Source organism: Puma concolor, chromosome B2 (genome assembly GCF_028749965.1).
Source record: "Puma concolor isolate L17-30 chromosome B2, mPumCon1.1.hap2, whole genome shotgun sequence".
Lineage (NCBI taxonomy): Eukaryota > Metazoa > Chordata > Mammalia > Carnivora > Felidae > Puma > Puma concolor.
Window position 1 is genome coordinate 2008839 of NC_141671.1, and position 20184 is coordinate 2029022.

The following is a 20184-nucleotide window of genomic DNA, read 5'->3' on the forward strand; positions in this document are numbered from 1 at the left end:
CAAGACACAACGGGAAGGAGGAACCTGGAAGACAGTGGGAGAACGCCCAATGCATACATGTAACGGGAGAGCCAGGAGGAGGTATTTCCTGAGAGAGAATTTGGATGGAGACGTTGACTGAGAATTGCCCGACTTGATGGAAGCCATAAATCTCGAGTTGGAAGAAGCACTTCAGAGTGCTGAAAGAGAAAAACTGTAAGCCTTCTACGCAGACTGAGTGAATGAGGGCTCTGTCACTGCAAATACATGGAAACCAACATTCAAGGGGGAGAGTGGAAAGAAAACATGTTCACACAAAGCCGAAGGGAACTCAGCACCGCTAAACCACCAAAAGACATGCTTCAGTGAGAAGAGAAATGAATCTCCAAGGAAGCCTCAGTGAGTAAAATCAACTTGTTAAAACGCACACATGAAAACCTAATTAGTCATTGACTATTAGAAACCCAGTAACAACAATAATTATAGTGACAAGGTCAATTTGGGGTCAGGCATAACTAGAAAACTAATCCACAGTGGTGTGGGCTGCTGGAGCAGGTCCACAGGAGGTATTCAGGTGTTGCGTAATATCACGGAGAAGGGCACAGATAGAGATCAGTTTCATAATCTCACAAGTCAGGTGGGCATATTAAAATTTTACGCGTAACCAGTAAAAATAAAGACTAAAAATGTGAAATTTTCAAACATGTAAATGGGGGAAAAAAGAAGAAAATACAAACTGAGCAGCATAAAACAGGAACTGAGAAAATTTTTTTAAAAATCATGGAAAACAGAAAAGACAAAATTGGGTGGTAGAAATAAACTGACAATCAGAATAGACAAAATCAGATTACACTGAGGAGTTAAAAGACAAGATTGAACACAGGAAATTTTATAGAGTTACTAAAATCAATTAAAATAAAAACTCTAGTTAGTAGGAAAACATATGTAGTAAAAGTATAAAAATAGGAAAGCAAGAAATTATAAAATCAGGATTCAAGATGATGTTCCTTTAATTGGGAAATTGAGGTACGGGATGAGGGGTACCAAGTGACCAGATAACACAGGTGTTTTTCAAGGTCTTAACTTCTGTTTTGTTTGTGTTTAATGGCATGTTAATGAGTGCTAAGTACTAAAGTAACTACCTAAGTTACCAAACTAATAAAGTAGTTAGTCATTCGTGGACCATGACTCCTATCAAGCATTATAATTAATCTAATTCTGTACACAGGTTATCCGAAGGAAACAATTTTTTTCAAAAGGATGGGAAAAAGTAAAAATAAAAAGGATGGGAAAGAGATACTAGGCTAATATTCTCTGAAAGATTTTGGACCAGGGCGCCTGGGTAGCTCAGTTGCTTGAGCATTCAACTTTGGCTCAGGTCATGATGGAGTCCCACATTGGGCTCTCTACTGTCAGTGTGGAGCCTGCTTGGGATTCTCTCTCTTTCCCTCTCTCTCTGCCCCACCCCCACTCATGCACACGCGCACACGCACTCTCTCACTCTCTCAAAGGTAAATATTAAAAAATGACTTTGGACCAGCTGCATTAGTATCAGCAATATAAGCTTATTAGAGATAAGCTGTCTCTCTCCCTCCATCCCCCCTACCCCCCCCCACAAAGGGGTCATGCTGGCTGCATCTTGCTCTGTGCTCATGTGACCCCTTTTGCTCATGTGACCCAGAGCTCATGTGACAGAGCAAGATGCAGCCAGCAGACAAGCCAAAAGGAGGCTCAGAAGGGACGGCACCCTGCAAGCATCCCCATCCTGAACTTCCAGCCTCCCCCCCCACCTCGCCGCATAGTGATGGCAGCCCCAGCCAACTGCGACAGGTACACGCGAGCAGGGGACAAAAGAGGTCGGGATGGGAGCATTCCTAGATGGATTCAGTTGACAGACTGTCGCAGATTTATGTTCCACACGAACTAAATGCTGAACCACATGTGCGGGAAACGAGGAATTGTACTCCAGACACAAGTCTTTACTTTTTTCTCAGCTCCCTGATGCAAATATTGATCTACTTAAAAAAAAAAAAAAAAAAAAAAAAAGTTTATTTTTGAGAGAGAGAGAACCACAGCGTGAACAGGGGAGGGGCAGAGAGAGGGAGACGCAGAATCTGAAGCAGCCTCCAGGCTCAGAGGTGTCAGCACAGAGCCCAACTCAGGGCTCAAACTCACAGACCACAAACGAGATCATGCCCTGAGCCAAAGTCAGATGCTCAACCGATTGAGCCACCCAGGTGCCCCTTATTTTTTTTTTTTAATGTTTTTATTTATTTTGAGAGACAGAGCAGGAGAGGGGCAGAGAGAGGAGAGACAGAATCTCAAGCAGGCCCTTCACTGTCAGCACAGAGTCCGTTGTGGGATTCAAACCCATGAACCGTGAGATCATGACCTGAGCCAACATCGGACACTCAACTGACTGAGCCACCCAGGCGCCCCAGTATTGATCTACTTTTAAACCCATGTGACAGCAGTCTGTAATACATCTTTTTTTTTTAATTGAGGTAAAAGAAAAAGTCCCACAAAAACCTTAACTTACAAGGAAGTCTCTCACTGCTGTCCAACCCTCCTTTTCTGTATCATGTTCGCATTTAGTAATCACGTCACCTTCTCCTTATCTGACGTGTACTTTATGGACCCCAGTGTCCTTCCGTACCACTGCCGTCTGCTGCTCCTCAGAACAGTCCTGCAAAGGGGCGGGAACAGGCCCTGAGAGCCTGGGCGCAGTCACAGATGCCAGTGGTTCTGTGCCCTGGCCTTCACCCGGCCAGTGCGCCCATCCCCACTGCCATGAGGGCAGCCCTCGACCGGTGAGTGCCGCACACGAGTAAGTTTTGTTCAAGAGGCCCTTCCTCCAAATTAGGCTAAAGCTGGACCGAGACCACATCCTGCTCAGCCCTTTCCTTCTCCATGTCCCGTTTCCCCTGCTGTTACTTCTCCGAGTGACCCCCCACCCCGGAACCTGAATCCCTGCCCAGGCTCCGCTTCTCAAAAATCCAATCCAGGAGACTTATCCAAGGCCCCAACTTCCAGGATCCACTGAGACTCCATCCCAGGGGCCCTGGCTCCTGGTCCTCAACCTCCCCGCTGCACCACGTGGTTTGCAGACATAACAAGCGATGGGGACAGGCTACTTTCATAGTTGAATCTTTGAGTCTGAACTCACACAAGACCGCAGACTCTATGACAACTGACATAATCAGCGGGAGCGAATCCTCAGACCATGTCTGTATTTCATGCTAACATTTCTACCAAATGATCCCAGGGCCTACCTTCAAGCCTACTATGATGTGGAAACTCACCTTGGGCTTCTCAGAAGTAGAACCTTCCATGACAGAGTGAGGGAAATGGCTCAAGCTGGTGCTTCATGGAATCTGCATTAGGTAGTTTCTCTCCCTGTGAAGGGAAACTGTTCGTAAGAGTTTTGACTTAAAATCCAACTTCCCAAGAAACAAGAAGAAAGGAGAGGGAGACTCGGACTGAGAAGGGGCTCAGTCAGAAGAGCCACTTAAGGATCTCAGTCTGACCGACCTGTACATTGTAAGTCTTCCTCCAGCTCCCCCAGAGGAAGTGGAGGTGTCCATAGACAGAATGCGCCCCGAGTCATAACCGTGGAAGCTGGTGCTGAGGACACGGGGGTCACTACTGTGCTCCACTTCTGTCTGAAATTCTCCCTTGGAGGTAAAGGATAGAATCCCCAATTCCAGGGCCGGCTACCCTGGCCAACTGAGGGCACTGCTCCTGTGCCTGGGGGACGTCCGTTCTAGCGGATTGAAGGAGAGAGATGGGGCTGCAGCCTCGGTGGAGAAATCATAAGAGGGAATAAGGGAGCCGCGAGCCTCGGGTCTGTTCCGCCCTGACCAGGGGAGCCTCGTCTCCCCACAAGGACACATCCCCGGGAAGGCAGCTCCCTGGAAGGAAGACACTCAAGGCCACACAGCTGTCCTCTGAGCTGCTGCCCAACCGCTGCACCAGCTGTGGAACCGTAGGAAAACCCCAACATGTTCAGGGGGGGAATCTTTCTCCGGACCGAGCCAAGCGACAGAAAAGAAGGACTCAGGAGATCTAAGAGGGTTGTTTTCAAAGCACGTTACATGGCTCATGATCCAATTCCCTGGCATGACCCTGGACTTGGGATATAAGTGACCTGTGGTGCTGACGATGGACAGGCACGAAGGGGGTTCCGGGTGACCAGAGACTAGCACAACACCCCAACAGACTGAGGATAAAGTCTGAAGCCAGGGGTTTAACTACGTGATGTTAGATGTCAACACTAGGGAACCCAATTAAGAGCATGTGAAAACTACCGTTTTCAGGAGCTCAAATTATTCCACAATAAAGGTCCAGGTTTTCAACCTTGACTCCAAGCCTGGACTTGAGTCTTCCCGTCTGCATCCATACAAGGGACAAGGCCAGTGCAGTGTCCCCGCCCCTCGCGGGTAGGTAGACCCTGCACACGGTGGCCCCTGTTCCAAGGGCACAATGAGTGCAGCAGGGGAAGCGGTGGGGTGGACAAGGAGTGGGCGCAGAGGAACTGGCCCTGGGAACACTGAAGACCCACGTATCATAAAACATCAGCAGGGCTCTATGTGACCTCATGGAATTAAACAGGGACGCACGTGTTTCAGGCATATTGGCCTGGCAGCGCCATTTATTCCATTACTAGGAAGGTTCAGCAGCTGCCATCTGAGTAAACAAGAAGGGGGAGTACAGGGCGAAGCAGGGTGGGGAGGGGGAGAACCAGGGCCGGAAGCAGCAGGTGCAAACACCCAAAGCTTCCTCTTCGGATTTGCCCAGACCACGGCTCAGCGTCTGCTCCAAAACGCGAGGAGGGGGCGAGAAGACGACGCTTCCTGGCCTTCCCCTCCCCGGGGGCCGGGCCCGTGAGCAGGGACCGGCGCGCCCCAGAGTCACCGCGGCCCGGCGGCCGCGTGAGTCTTCTGGTGGCGGATGAGGTTGCACTGGCGGGTGAAGTCCTTGCCGCAGCGGGCGCAGCGGTGCGGCCGCTCCCCCGTGTGGCTGCGCTCGTGCTCCAGGAGGAAGGAGCGCCGGCCGTAGCTCTTCCCGCACTGGGCGCAGCGGTGCGGCCGCTCTGGCCGGTGGCTGCGCTGGTGCTGGATGAGGCCGGCGCTCTGGCTGAAGGCCTTCCCGCACTCCCGGCAGCGGTACCGCCGGTGCGCGTCGTGGATGCCGCGGTGATTGAACAGCCCCGAGCTGCGGCTGAACGCCTTCCCGCACTCGCCGCACGCGTAGGGCCTCTCGCCCGTGTGCACCCTGCGGTGGCGGGTGAGGCCCGAATTCTGGGCAAAGGTCTTGCCGCACTCGTCACATGTGTGCCATCCCCGCCCCGGGGGGCCGCCCCGGCGCCCCTCTGCCCAGCCCTGTCCAGGCCCGGGCCCCCCGCGTGCCTCCTCCCAGGTCTGTGCGGAAAGGACTTCCCCGCGGGACTCTGCTATCTCAGGACAGGCTTTCCTCGGCACCACTTCTCCGTCCTCAGCCATGCTCGTTGCATCTGAAACACAAGAGACCAGGCAAGCGTCACCTGCTCCGACCCCACGGGAGGGTCCCTGTGCGCACAAAACCGCAGACTGCTTCCGCCTGGTGTGATCCCAGGTCGCAGAGCAGAGAGGAGCTTGGAAACAGAAGGGCCAGTGCGGAAGCCTTCCTCCAAGTGACAGGGAAGGCTGCCCTCCGGCAGAATGTGGCTCAGTCCTTCCTGACAGGGCAGGGGCCTGGAGAGGATTCCTCAGGCTTCTTCATGGGGAGGGCAGCTCAACGTCAGGGTGCCTTCTCCTAGTTTTCCCCTAGAACCCCTCCCCGATTTGGGTGCAGAGCCTCAAAGAGACCATGTACTTATTCATTCCTTTATGGAACAAGTGCTCCCACTCTTCTGGGGGCATTGGACAGGAAGTACTACAACCGTCAGATCCGCGACATCCCAGGTGTGTCCCAGCACGTCCCAGGTATGACCTGGCCTGTCCCACTGGGCTCCAGCACAAGGCCCTTACTGGCTCCACACTCTGCCTGGAAAGCTCTAGGCTCGGACAACAGCTAGAGTTTGCTCAGTTCCCACCTTCTTGGTTCCTGTACTCAGGGCTGCGGTTGGCCTGCCACACCCATGGCGCCCTCGATGCCCCCGACTCGCTCCAGTCCCGGCCTGGTGCACAGCACTGACCACCGTCTGACACGCTGCATCGCCACCCCGTCTGTGTGCTATGTGTTTCCCCCATCCCACAGTCTAATCTCCATGACAGTGGGATCTTTTTGTTTTATTCCTTGGGTCACGGCTGGCACATGGCAGTTATTCAATAAATATTTGTTGAATGAATAAAAAACAAAGGACTGAAACCGAGCCTGCTGCTACGGCCTCAAATGACCGGCCCAGGCATGGGCACAGGAGGCACACGGCACCCGATGGAACTGGCCCACACCGGACACTTGTCCAACCAACCCAATCGGACTTGAAGGAATTGAAGGCAGGAATGGAGACACACAGACCCAAACTGTCTAGACAGCAGAGCACAGCCCAGTGGAATCTTCAGGATGTCTCAGGTTCCCTGGGCATGACTGCTGGGGGAAGCCATTGAGACTACGAGACAGCCAACCGACCCATGAGCTGGATCTGGACAATCGAAAGCTCCTCACCCCCTCCCCTGAACTTGAAACGTGAGCTCTAGCTGCCTGCCCCGCTCCCAAAAGCTGCCCCAAGGACAGTGACTACCTGGACAGCACGCATGACTGCAGTCAGGTAAAGCCTCTACATAAACTTGTAAAATGTGTGGGCGGGTGCCGAGATCTACGCATTTTGCCATGCCCAGGACAAGCCTCCTTTGCTTATTAAAACTGCCATCTACCCCCTTTCTCTGGTCTCTTCCTGCCCCCCACATAAGGGGCAGCCTCAGGTGACACCTGGGAAGCTCCCAAGGACCTTGTGAACCAACAGATTTCCACCCTGCAACCCAGAAAAGTCTCAGGAAAACACCCACCAACCCCCGTCCTTTTGCCAAAACATCCGGCTTTTTCTCTCCCATCTAATTGTACTGTCGCTCACGCACCAGAACAGGCGCCTTGTAGGGCTCCTCTGTTGTCAGACCACGGTTCTCCCGCTCCTTTTAGCTGGCAGAGGACAACAGGTGTGGAAAACAGGAAAGTGTCTGCAGAGAAGAAACGGACCACAAATGGGATCGGTACTGGCCTTCTGCCCAAACTTCCTATTTATAGTTGAGATATACCAGGAAACCGGGTAGAATGAAAGCAAAGACATTTCTCACCTTTTTCATAATTAGCACTTACACAGCCCTCCATGACTTACAAGGCACTGTCACATGTGGTATCACCCTAACTCACCTCTTTATTTGGGGTTCTTATACCACCTCTTTAACAAACTGCATGACAAAAGGTAGACCTGTAGCTAGACAGACTCTACACGTACATAGAAAAAGTCTGGAAAATACACAACAATTTAACAAGTGTGGCTACTCCTGGGGAATAAAATTCGGAGAACTTTCATGTTTTACTACATACAAACTCCTATATTATTTGGATTTTTTACTATCAGCATGAATTCTGAAAGAAAAGCAAACTCAGTACTATACAGTAACCTTAAATGCAGCTTAATTTAAAAAAATTGAAGAGCTGGACGTTGGTTTTTGGTCCTTGTAATCTCAAACACTTACTATGTTGCTTAACAAAACTGGCTTTTCCTACATGTACAACATATACCTGCGCTGACAGTCCTAGAAGAGAACTTTTTGATTTGTAGATGTCCTCTGTGTATTCTCCTATGGCCATGGCAAATGCTTAATGAATGACTGGATGAAGGGATGGATGGAGGAGAGGATGGAAGGATGGGTGGAGGGAGAAAGGGAGGGAAGGAAGGAAGGAAGGAAGGAAGGAAGGAAGGAAGGAAGGAAGGGAAGGAAGGATAAAGGGGTGGATGGAAGGAAGGGAGGGAGAAAGGAAAGAAGAGGGGATGGATGGATGGGAGGGAGGGATGGAAGAAAGGATGGATAGACGAAGGGATGGATGCAGGAATGGATGGATGAATGAGAGGATGGATGGATGGATAGATGGATGGGAGGATGGGAGAGAGGGATGAAGGGAAAGAGAGATGGATGGAGGAATGGATGGATGAGAGGATGCAAGGATGGGTGGAAGGAGAGAGGGAGGGAGGGAGAGAGGGAGGGAGGGAGGGAGGGAGGGAAGGAAGGAAGGAAGGAAGGAAGGAAGGAAGGAAGGAAGGAAGGATAAAGGGGTGGATGGAAGGAAGGGAGGGAAAGGAAAGAAGAGGGGATGGATGGATGGGAGGAAGGAGGGATGGAAGAAAGGATGGATAGACGAAGGGATGGATGCAGGGATGGATGGATGAATGAGAGGATGGATGGATGGATAGATGGATGGGAGAGAGGGATGAAGGGAAAGAGAGACGGATGGAGGAATGGATGGATGAGAGGATGGAAGGATGGGTGGAAGGAGAGAGGGAGGGAGAGAGGGAGGGAGGGAGGGAAGGAAGGAAGGAAGGAAGGAAGGAAGGAAGGAAGGAAGGAAGGATAAAGGGGTGGATGGAAGGAAGGGAGGGAAAGGAAAGAAGAGGGGATGGATGGATAGGAGGAAGGAGGGATGGAAGAAAGGATGGATAGACGAAGGGATGGATGCAGGAATGGATGGATGAATGAGAGGATGGATGGATGGATAGATGGATGGGAGGATGGGAGAGAGGGATGAAGGGAGGGAGAGAGGGATGAAGGGATGGAGAGAGGGACGAAGGGATGGAGAGACGGATGGAGGAATGGTTGGATGAGAGGATGGACTTACTCAGATGTGCTTCCTGAAGGTATAAGCAAGGGAAACATGCCTGGAAAATAAAAAGTCCAAGTTCACGGAGAGGAGGAAGAAACAAAGGAATTGACTGGGAAGATGCTCATAAAAGAGGAAAATGAAATCAGAGGAATTTAATCTGATGAGGTCACGGAGCCAGAGGAAGGTCTGCAGAGCACATTTACTAAGAAAAAAAGAATCTTTTAAAATGAAGAGATATGTTCCAAGTGGCAGAAATCCATGATAACTGCATGACTGCTAGGGTAGATGAAATAGAGGCAGGAAGCAGAGAGGCAAGAGAAGTTGTGGCTTTGATGAAGTGAAAATGCAAACGGCAGACGCCACTGCAGACTGACTGTTAGAAAGTTAATAAATAGTCCGGCAGAGGCTACGCTGTCCTGGTGAGACATCAGACAGAAGCGGAGCCAGCTGTGACAGCGAGAGCGAGAACAGGACGACAGCTGGCACAGCCCCAAGCGCCCAGGCCTGCACCCGCCACTGAATGACACACCAGGAGATGCCAGACTGATTCCACTGGATTCCCCCGTCCAGTCTGCCACCCACTGCGCGTTCCCCACCCCTTCCTCACCCTTTTATACTGCAAGCGTAAGCCCAAATGGGCAAGGGGGACCTGGAAGAACAGCGACCACATACTAAGCAAAATGCCTGCCAAGTGCTTCCCATCAGTTGTCTGTTCTGTGCTCGCAACTACCTTCTATGGTACATACTTGTTAGACTGAATTGTGTTGTCTCCCTCCCCCTAGAGTCACATGTTGAAGCCCTAACTATATTTAAAAATGGGGCCTTTTAGGAAATTAATTAGGGTAATTAAGAGTGGGGTCCTAAATGGGGCGCCTGGGTGGCTCAGTCGGTGAAGCGTCGGACTTCAGCTCAGGTCATGATCTCATGGTTTGTGGGTTCGAGCCCCGCGTCAGGCACCGTGCCGACAGCTCGGAGCCTGGAGACTGCTTCAGATTCTGTGTCTTCCTCTCTCTCTCTCTGCCCCTCCCCTGCTCACACTCTGTCAATCTCTCTCTCAAAAAGTAGATAAACATTAAAAAAAAAAATTAAAAAAAAAAAAAAAGAGTGGGGCCCTAATCTAATAGGACTAATGTCCTTATAAGAGGTAACAGCATCAGAACTTTCTTTCTCTCTTCCAACAGGAACGTATACACAGAAAGGCATGTGTGAGAACAAAGCGAGAAGGTGGCCATCAACAACCCAGGAAGGCAGGTCTCACCAGAAACCAAGCCTGCTCGTATCTTGATCTTGGAGATCCAGCCTCAAGAACTGTGATCAAATGAATTTCTGTTCCAGCCACCCAGTGTGTGTCATTCTATTACGACAGCCCAAGCAAACTAAGGCAATGCTATTATCAACCCCATTTTGGAGATGAGGGAACTGAGACCAAATGGTTAAATAAACCTGCCCACGTACAAGCAGCTTCTAAAACGCAAAGCCATGATTTGAATGCATCGTACCCATTCTCTAAAGCTGCCCTCCACGGTGATTCCTGGAAGTTTTCCTAAGGTACCACGTGCCAGAATACCAGAGAGATGACAGGATAGTTCACAGGGGAAGCCTGAACGCAGGGAAGGGGACAAAGTGAGGAGCTGTAGCGCTGACCTTACCTGGTAAAGGGACTTCTGAGCCCCTGGTTCCCCAGGTCTGGACTTTTCATTTGTTTTTGCTTGACAAGAGGGGATGTGTTCAACACCAGAAAAGTCCTATCCCTCACCTGTCTCTCCAGTAGGGCGGGACTCTTGGGCAGTGTCACGAGGGAGCTGGGGCTCCTCCGGCTGGGACTGAAGGCTCAGTGATGTCTGCTCGCCTAGAGGCACCGTCTCTCTAGAGCAGACTTCTCGTCCCTGTCCGTAGGCTACCATCTGGAAACAGAGAGGTGACATTTGACTTCTGAAGAAGTTAACTGTCTAAAGAAACCCTTCCCAGAAGGCAGCAGGAAGCAGAGTCAGGGTCAGAGTCAGTCAAGGGGATACAAAACAAGGGATCCAAGGGTCCTTGATGACACACATACACTTCTTCCCTGCAAATCTCCCTTCCTACCTCAAGTTGTGGCTCATCGAGCTCCTTCTCCAGATCCTCCAGCAGAATCACAGCCTCTTCCCCGCTCTCTGGACAGTGCTCCCGCACCCAGGCCTGGAGCTCCTTGGGCAGGATGGTCAGGAACTGCTCCAGCACCAGCAGCTCCAGGATCTGCTCCTTCGTGCTGGCATGAGGCCTCAACCACTGGCGGCACAGCTCACGGAGCTGGGTGAGGGCCTCCCTGGGTCCAGGAGTTTCCTGGTAACACAGCTGTCGAAAGCGCGTTCGGAAGACTTCCCTCGCCAGGGGACTGCTACGTTTCAGTCTGGATTCCTGCATCTGGAGGCGACTTTCCGTCTCCACCTTCACGGTCAGTTCTTCCCAAGCCTCAGGACCATGTACATCCATGGGCAAAACCTCCTTTGAGTCTGTATTCATCCTGACTTTGAATAGTTTACAAAGCACCCTCCAGCTGGAGTCGTGTTTTAGAAGCACCTTGAGAGGTTCCCTCTTGAGCAGTAAAAATCACTGTTTATATAGAAGAATGACAACAGCTAGAGATGGGCACTGATACCATAAGCAACTGTCATAGACCCCAAGCCTCTTCACTGAAAGTAAAGTCATTTGGTGACCAAAGGATGGGAATAATGGAAAACATAAGGTCATAATGTGCAAAAATCACAGGCTTTCAAGTTACCCAGAACTGGATTCTATTATGGTTCCAACATTTACCAATTTACTGATTGACTTTCAGCCAATTTCTTATCGTCCTTCAATCTCAGTTTCTCAATGTAAAGAAATAGCAATAAAGATGCCTTACAGAGCTCGTGGAGAAAACAGGGACCACACAATTCACTCGGAATTGTTAAAAAGTTCAGACTCGTTTTTTCAAAGTCAAATCAGAGAAAGAATAGATGAAAATACTGCTCTTATCTTTGACAAATGAATGAGCTAACTCTCATTGGACTCTTTGCTAGAGTTTCAAAACTTAATCTTGAAAACAACCATTCCATTTCAGGTTGTTGTCCTTTGAGCTAAATTCATTGAAAACTTTATTAAACTGAGAGTAACAGCGCTGCGCTGCAGTCCACAACATGCTTTCGGATGCGAGACCACATTTAAGGCTCACGTCACCCTTTGAGGTTTGGTGACAACCACGATTTGAGGTTGCCTAAGGTCAAACCCTCTGTGAGGACAGTCCTCAGGAGCACAGAGGCCCTGGGGGAAGCGGTCTGCTCCCAGCCAGGCTGCGCCTCTCAGTCACCTGGAAGTGCCGCCCCGCAGCTGAGTTCCAGCTGGACAGCCGCGGCGGGGGGAGAGGGAAGGTGGGGAGGGGAAGGAAGACGGGGGTGGGGGTGGGGGTGGGGTGGACAGGACGTCCAGGGAATGGAATCCTGGGTGGATGGAGATCCGGGGAGGGACGGGGATCTGGGGTGGAGGGAGATCCAGATGGGAATCGGGGACGGCTGCGGAGCCAGGGTGTATGGAAACCCGGGGTGTATGGGGATCCCCGGACGGAGGGGAATCCGGAGACGGAGGAGGATCCAGGAACAGATGCGGATCTCGGGACGGAGGGGTATGCGTGGACGGATGCGGATCCGGGGTTCGGGCAGGAGGGAAGCAGGGCTCCCAACGCTCCAGGGCGCGAGGATCGCGAGGCTAAGGGAAGCGGAAGGGCAACGGGCACGTTCTGCGCCTGAAAGCCAGTCCGCTCTAAGCCCCTTCACCGGCTTCAGAACCGAAAGGAGAGGGTGTGACATCTTACACCCGTGCGTGCCTCCCCCGCCCCCGAGGCCGGCCGCCCAGGCCGTTCCCGCCGAGTCCAGCCTGCGGCCGTCATCCCAGTGGCGGCCCTCGAGCCTCGCGGCCTTCCCAGGCCCTGCCCGCGCGACGTCCCCTCCCCGGGCGGAGGCCCGCCTTCCGCAACCCGCCAACCACCCCCCCCCCCCCCAGCCACGCCCGCCCAGGTTCCCGGCGCCTACTCACGGGAGCTGGACGCTGCAGGGAGACGGAGAGCGCCGACGCGACGTCTGCGGGAGCGCGCCGGCCGGAACAATGCGCCGCACCGAGGGGGCTGCCGGCCGCGGGGGGCGCTCGGGGCCGAGGCACTTCCGGGCCGCTCTAGGATCCCGCGTCTCGCCGTCCGCCGCCCGCCGCCAGCCTCCCCGCGGCTCACGTGGTTGGAGCTGCGGCCGCAGGTGCGCCCCGCGCAGGTTTTAAACTGAAGCGCAGGAATCCTAGGTCATTAATTTGACGACACTTATTTTTAAAACTTTTTTTTTTTAAGAATATATTACCTGTGGTTTTTAAAAAACCTCAGCAACGCCAAAATCAACCAAGTAAAAGGTGAAATCCCATACTGTCACTAAGGTCCCCCTACCCTGGGATCGCCGCTGTCATGGTTCGCTGGGGATTTGCGTGTATACTTCCGATCTTTCTCACGCGCAGCTGCATAGACAAGCATTAAGCTATTTTACATTTAGGGTTTTTTTTTAATCATCACTTATTTTAACGTTTTCACTTCAGGTATCTTAGACCTCTTTATTGGTCGTGTAGGTCCGACTCATTTGGTGGCTGAGTACATCAAGCACAGAGACTGCAATTTATTTGTCCAGGCCCCTATACATTGATAGACTTTCCTTCTTCCTTCCTCCCTTCCTTCCTTCCTTCCTACCTTTTTTCCTTCTGCTTTCCTTCTTCCTTCCTCCTTTCCTTCCTTCCTTTTGATTTTTGCTACAAAGGTTTTTTTTGGATTTTTAGTGGTAATACAAAATCTGTCCAAAATAAATTGGCTTTATTTGTACAAAAGAGCATAATTATTAGTACTAGTCATCCATCAATTTTATCATGCCAACCAGAATGATAGTATTGCATAAATTATGTTTGTTTTGTTTTTAACAGAACCTCATTATTTAATAAATATTTTTAACGTTTATTTTAGAGAGAGAGACAGCATGTGTGCCAGCCTGGGGGGGGGGGGGGCAGCGAGAGGGGGACAGAGAAGATGAGGCAGGCTCTGTACTGACAGCAGAGAACCTGAGGTGGGGCTCGAACTCATGAACCTTGAGATCATGACCTGAGCAGAAGTCAGACACTTAGCCACCCAGGCACCCCCAAAACCTCACTGTTTATTCTAATTACAGCAGTAGGAAAGTATCTTGAATGTTAATGTAAATTCTGTGATGCGTTTTAACTCCAAAACTATAGCTCTATATATTTCTTCGGTTGGTTTCCTCAACCTAGCCATCTAAGGTCATTAAATAAACACAAGCTTCATCCTTTATTTTGACTTTTTCTGAATATCCAATAAGTCTGTTATCATTAAGAGCAGCAGCATGAAGCAAATCTGCTCAAAATCCTGATCACTCTCTTCAACACACCTCACTTCCAGAGCCCTCAGTACAAACTTTTCCAACAAACTATATAATGGCCACAAATTCCCAGCTTCCCTTTAACTGGAATACAGTTCAAATACGTTATTCTTGGGGCACGTGGGTGGCTCAGCGGGTTAAGCATCAGACTCTTGATTTCAGCTTAGGTCATGATTTCACAGTTCATGGGATTGAGCCCCTTGACAATGAAGCACCACAGAGCCTGCTTGAGATGCTATCTCCCTCTTCCTCTGTCCCCTTCCTGCTCATGCTCTCTCTCTCTCTCTCTCTCTCTCTCTCTCTCTCTCTCTCTCAAAATAAACATTTTTTAAAAAACCCACGATTCAGCTCAAACAAGAAGAAATGCTGACTACAAGAACATTGAGCGTTACCTGAATTTGGAAACAGGTATATTGGGATATTGACTCTTCTGTGGGTTATGTCATAAGCTTTAAAAAAAAAAATGAGGGGCGCCTGGGTGGCTCAGTCGGTTAAGCGGCCGACTTCGGCTCAGGTCACGATCTCACACTCCGTGAGTTCGAGCCCCGCGTCAGGCTCTGTGCTGACCGCTCAGAGCCTGGAGCCTGTTTCAGATTCTGTGTCTCCCTCTCTCTGACCCTCCCCCATTCATGCTCTGTCTCTCTCTGTCTCAAAAATAAATAAACGTTAAAAAAAAAAAATTAAAAAAAAAAATGAAGGAGGAGGAGGGAGAAGAACAAGAAGAAGGTGGAGAAGAGGATTTGGAGAACTGTTAACAAAGAGATTGAGGGAACTAGCTGGTATGAGGATTAAAATGTATCAAGTATAACAATATTGATGTCCCATATGAACCTTCCCTAACCCAAGATAGTTATGTATGTGGGCAAGTAAGTATGTGGGCAAGCTCATCTGCTCTATGGATGTCACCAATCAATTCTGAACCCTGGGTATGATGTAACATTCCATTTGGAACAGCCAGTCACCTGTTGATTACATTGGACTCTCTCTATAATGGAGAGAACAAAACTGCTTCAAAGCGATACATTTTTTTTTGGATTTCCATTGGCTTTCCATGCCCACCATCTTGGTATTGACTTGATGAAAGCTCTGTTCACACCAGCCCTAACTTAGTTGGGCATTGAAATGAAGTGTTTTCCCCCAGTCTACTTTCTAAGTTTATTTATTAATTTCTGAGGGGGGGGGGCAGAGAGAGAGAGAGAGAGAGAGAGAGAGAATCCCAAGCAGGATCCTAGCTGTCAGCATAGAGGCTGATGTGGGGCTCGAACTCATGAACCGGGAGATCATGACCTGAACCCAAACCAAGAGTCAGGCACCTAACCCACTGAGCCACCCAGATGCACCCCACCCCCAGATCTGTACTTTCAGCTAGGTTCTTGTGAATCCTTCTTTCCTGTCCTTTAATGCTACCTTGGGCAGACCCCATAGCTTTCTGGTCAATTTTAAGTATTAAAGATCCTATCCAGAGGTGTCTGGCTGGCTCAGTAGGTAGAGCGTGTGACTCTTGATTTGGGGGTTGTGAGTTTGAGCCCCACCTTGGGTGTAGAGATTACTTAAAAATAAAATATTAAACAAAAATAAAGATCCCATTCAATTTATTTTTTTAAATTTTAATGTTTATTTATTTTTGAGAAAGAAAGAGACAGAGTGCGAGCGGGGGAGGGGCAGAGAGAGGGAGACACAGAATCTGAAGCAGTCTTCAGTCTCTGAGCTGTCAGCACAGAGCCCCACGCAGGGCTTGAACTCACAAACCCGAAGATCATGACCTGAGCCAAAGTCAGACGCTTAATCAACTGAGCCACCCAAGTGCCCCCCATTCAATTTATTTTTAGCTTGAAAATTTATTATCTTTGAATATGTTACATAGCAACAGATTCAAAATACAAGAAGTATAAAAGGGCAAATGTTTAAAAGTCTCCCTCTGGAGGGCACTTGCGATGAGCACTGAGTGTTATAGGTAAGTGATGAATAACTAAATTCTACTCCTGAAACTAATATTATAATATATGTTAACTAACTAGAACTTAAATAAAAATGTGAAACATTAAAAAAAAAAATCTCCCTGTGATTTTTTTCTTCTGTTGAGTTTGATAATGATATTGTACATCCATAGGAAAATGTCCTTATATTTTAGAGATGGGTACCGAAGTATTCAAAGGTGTTATGTGTAATGATGTGTATAATTTACTTCGAAATACTTCAGCAGAGGAAGAAAAAGCAAATATGGCAAAATGAACAATTATAAATGTAGGTGCGTACATGGTGTTCATTATATATAAACACATAAATCCTTGGGAGTAACTGTTTCCGAATTCAGATTTTCTTAAGACGGTGTTTGCCCCAGGTGACCGATGGCTTAGGACGAAACACCTTCAGCGGTTTCTCCTTCGCCCAGTAAGGGCAGGCAGGTGTCCAGCCTCAGAGCCAGGGTCAACACGCCGCCCAGTCCCGTGGGGGCCTGGGCCTCCGGACGCACGGAGCCCAGAAGTAAACGCGGCCCCGTCCGGGAGGTGGGCGCAGCGGTGGGCTCCCGCCGACCAGGCAGAGACACACTGCCCCCTCAACCCCCGGCCAGCGCCCCCACCACACACACACACACACCCACCCCCCACCCCCCCCACCCCACCCCCCCCCACACACACCAGGCGTTCTGCCCGTCCCCCCGCGTGCAGCCCTCCACATCACTGTGGACAAAGCCCATCCCATGGGTCGTGTGGCCAGAACCCCTGCCGCAGGGGGAGGGGGTGCCCATCGAGATGCTAGAGGCTCGGCAGGTGAGAACCAGCCTCCAAACGCAGCTGACACCGCCCCGCCGGGTGTACAGCCGCGCCCCCTGCTGGACGGAGGCCGCCCCCCCTCCCCGCCCCGTCTCTGCTTGTCTGTCTCTGTCTCAAAATAAATAAAAATCGAAACAAAATTAAAAAAAAAAAAACTACAATTCTCTAACAATATCTAAAATTGATGCCACCCCAAATCTTCACCAAATTTTTTACCTTTGCAAAGCTGATAGGCAAAAAATGGTATATTTTGTAGTGTCAACTAGCATTTTAATTATGAAAAAAAATGAGACATTAATATTCATGTGCATTTCCTTCTGTGAACTTTCTGTTTACACCCTTTCCCTTTTTCCTACTTGTGCTCGTTTTTCTCTTGACTCGTATAATCATCATATACTAAGGAAATTAGACCTTTGTGATAATTTGTAATGTTTCCATTCTACTTTCTTTATGGGGGCTTTAGTTTACAGCAATTTTTAATTTTTTAGTTAAATTTACTAATTTTATATGTTTTCTGTGATAAGAAAGGCCTTCTTTGTGCGATGACTATAACAGAAAATTCTCATGTAGTTTTTTTTCTAGTACTTTCACAGTTTTACTTTTTTCCTACTTAAATTTTGAACCACCTGGAAATGATCCAGTTGTAAGACGTGAGGTGCGGACTACACTCTACTTTTTTTTTTCTTCAGATTTTTACACAGATGTCCCAGTACCATTTCTTGAATGATTTATCTTTCCTCTAGTAACCTGAGATGACATTTTTATCAAATGCTTAAATATTGATATTGCCTACTTCTGGATTTTCTATCCTGTTTATACTACAGTACTTTGTTCATTGTAGCTTGTAATATGTTTTAAAATCCCAGAGGCTTGCGTTTTCCTTGTTACTCTTTTCTGAATTTTCCTGGCTATTAATGCTTGTTACTTTCACATAAACTTGAGAAGCAATTACCCAGTTTGAAAACAAAATTCTATGTTAATTTTTATTGGCATTATATTAAATACCTAGACTCACGTGTAGAGAAATTGATTTTCCTCTTTCTCCATATCTTTGGTCAGTCAACAATACATGAAGCTTTTTCTTTTAATGTTTATTTATTTTGAGAGAGACAGAGCAGGAGACGGGCAGAAAGAGAGAGAGAAACAGAGAGAATTCCATTGTGGGGCTCGAGCCCAAGAGCTGAGATCATGACCTGAGGTGAGATCAGAGTCTGACGTTCAACCGACTGAGCCACCCAGGCCCCTTGAGATCTACTTTTTAAGTGGCGATAATCAATAACCCTCCAGTTTGCCCTCCCGAAGGCAATTCCCTCTCCCACCGGACGTGTGTGACAGCGACTTCAAGCCGGACCCCAGGCCACCTGGTCCTCCGCCTGTCTGCGCCTCCACCTGCGCTCCAGTCTCTGCTTGGCCCCAACCCCCTCCGGCGCGTGTCCTGAGCGGACGTCCGGAGTAGGCGCCACCGGCGGGAGCAGCGCCGCAAGGGTCACAAACCAGGACCCGGGTGCACGCTGCGGCCCTGGCGTCCGGTCTCCGCATGCGCGGCGCTGACTCAGCCTCAGGGAGTGACAACGTCGTCTCGGAGCCCTGAGCTGCGTCCTCGAGTGGGGGGGGGGTGGTCCCTGGCCGGGGACTCCCGGACCCCCAGCCCCGGCCTGCCAGCGCTCCATCAGGGTTGCCAGACGAAAGTGCACTAAGTGGGCCACTCATCGGAAACAGGCCCACCTGCAGCAGGGGTGGAAAGGGGCTTCTTGCCTCCCGCCACGCCCGGCCCCGCCGCCCTCTGATGACAGTGCTCTGCCCCAGAGAATCCTACCGGAAACAGGCACCGACCAGCTCCCGCCACTCCCTCCGTCCCCCAGGCTCCTCGGAGCCCTGCTCCAGGGACTCAGATCCCAACAAAGGCCATTCCTCCCCCCCCACCCCCCCTTGTTGGAACGCATTGCTCGTTCCTGTGGGGTCTCCCGTCGCTGCATTGATTCGATAAACGGATTTTGTCGTTTTACAGGTTTGTCCCTGATGGTTTGGGCGGATGTCTTTCGCGCCACATTAGCTCGCCCTGTGGGTCCTAGGACATGGCCCACAGTAGGGGTTGGAGACACTAAACCAGGCAAAGCCGCGAAGGTTCAGGATAAACCTTCATCATGCTGATGTTGGAAGGATGGGAGAGACGTGGGTCCTGGGGAGAAAAGATGGGCACCAAGAAACCAGGTCTCAGCCGCGTTTTGAAACAAAACAGAAGTAGCTGTGGCACAAATTAGGTTTGCCCGCAGGTCTTACTGGGCCCCAGCCCCGGGGTTTGTATTTCTAGCAGCTTTCCCGGGGATGACGATGCTATTGCTTGGGGGGAGACGCACTGGAAACCAAAACAATGCCAGGTGAGTGCTTTGAATCCGGTGATCCGATCCAGACCTCTGACCTAGACCTCTAAAAACTTCATTCTAATAAAACAGTCAAAGGAGTTCTACCCTCAAACCACACAAAGGTTCAACCTCATCAATCCCTAAATTCCATTAAATCTTAAATATTTAGTCCACTTGATAAACGGCCCGTGGGTACCTGCAAATTCTGTGATAAACCAAGGCCACCAAGCATATGAGAGCTCGGGATTCCTAAACATTTCCTTCTCACTGTGTGTGGTTGTGTCTCCATGTAGATGATGTGATAATGCTTGTTGAAATAACAACCCTCCCCCCCCCCCCCCCCATAGGGCTGCACAAGCCTGAGTGGTCTGGTCTGCTTTCCACTTTGCTGGTGGTGAGTGTAGATCAGTACAACCCCCGTGGAGGAAAAATAGCAGTATCTCACAAATGCACACACCGTGCAGCCCAGCACAGCCTTGCTAGACATTTACACACAGATGCAGATACACACACGTGCAAAATGGTGTATCTATTCAGATACAGATACAGGACTGCTTTTTACAGGCATCATCATACTGTCTTGCGCGACGTTCTTTTTCATTCAATGATATATCTTGACAACTTAATATTACACATGCATACATTGCTTCTGGAAGGATACACGAGGGCTAATAGCATCCTGCTGGTGGGGACGGTAAATGGTGACAAAACTCGCTGTATAGCTTTTTATACTTTTTGAATCATGTGGCTGTAGAACTTCTCAAAAATGGAAATAATAGGGGTGCCCAGCTGGCTCAGTGGGTAGAGCATACAGCCCTGAGGTTGTGAGTTCAAGCC

At 49.8% G+C, this 20184-nt stretch overlaps 1 protein-coding gene across 3 annotated transcripts in view; it reads right to left on the minus strand.

Moving 5' to 3' along the window:
- Positions 1–4601: 4601 nt before the first annotated feature.
- Positions 4602–20184, minus strand: part of ZSCAN9 (zinc finger and SCAN domain containing 9) — a 40136-nt gene continuing 24553 nt past the window's right edge. The window contains exons 1-5 of one of the 3 annotated variants that reach the window (XM_086705753.1): positions 12826–12929; positions 10861–11367; positions 10535–10682; positions 7035–7133; positions 4602–5491 (exon numbers count right to left, since the gene is read on the minus strand). In XM_086705753.1, coding sequence (XP_086561879.1) covers positions 4890–5491; positions 7035–7133; positions 10535–10682; positions 10861–11277 — 1266 coding nt within the window. In that variant the 5' untranslated portion in view covers positions 11278–11367; positions 12826–12929 and the 3' untranslated portion in view covers positions 4602–4889. Of the gene's footprint in view, positions 5492–7034; positions 7134–10534; positions 10683–10860; positions 12121–12825; positions 12930–20184 lie in introns of those variants that run through there. The other 2 variants (XM_086705754.1, XM_086705755.1) reach the window with 2 other exon arrangements.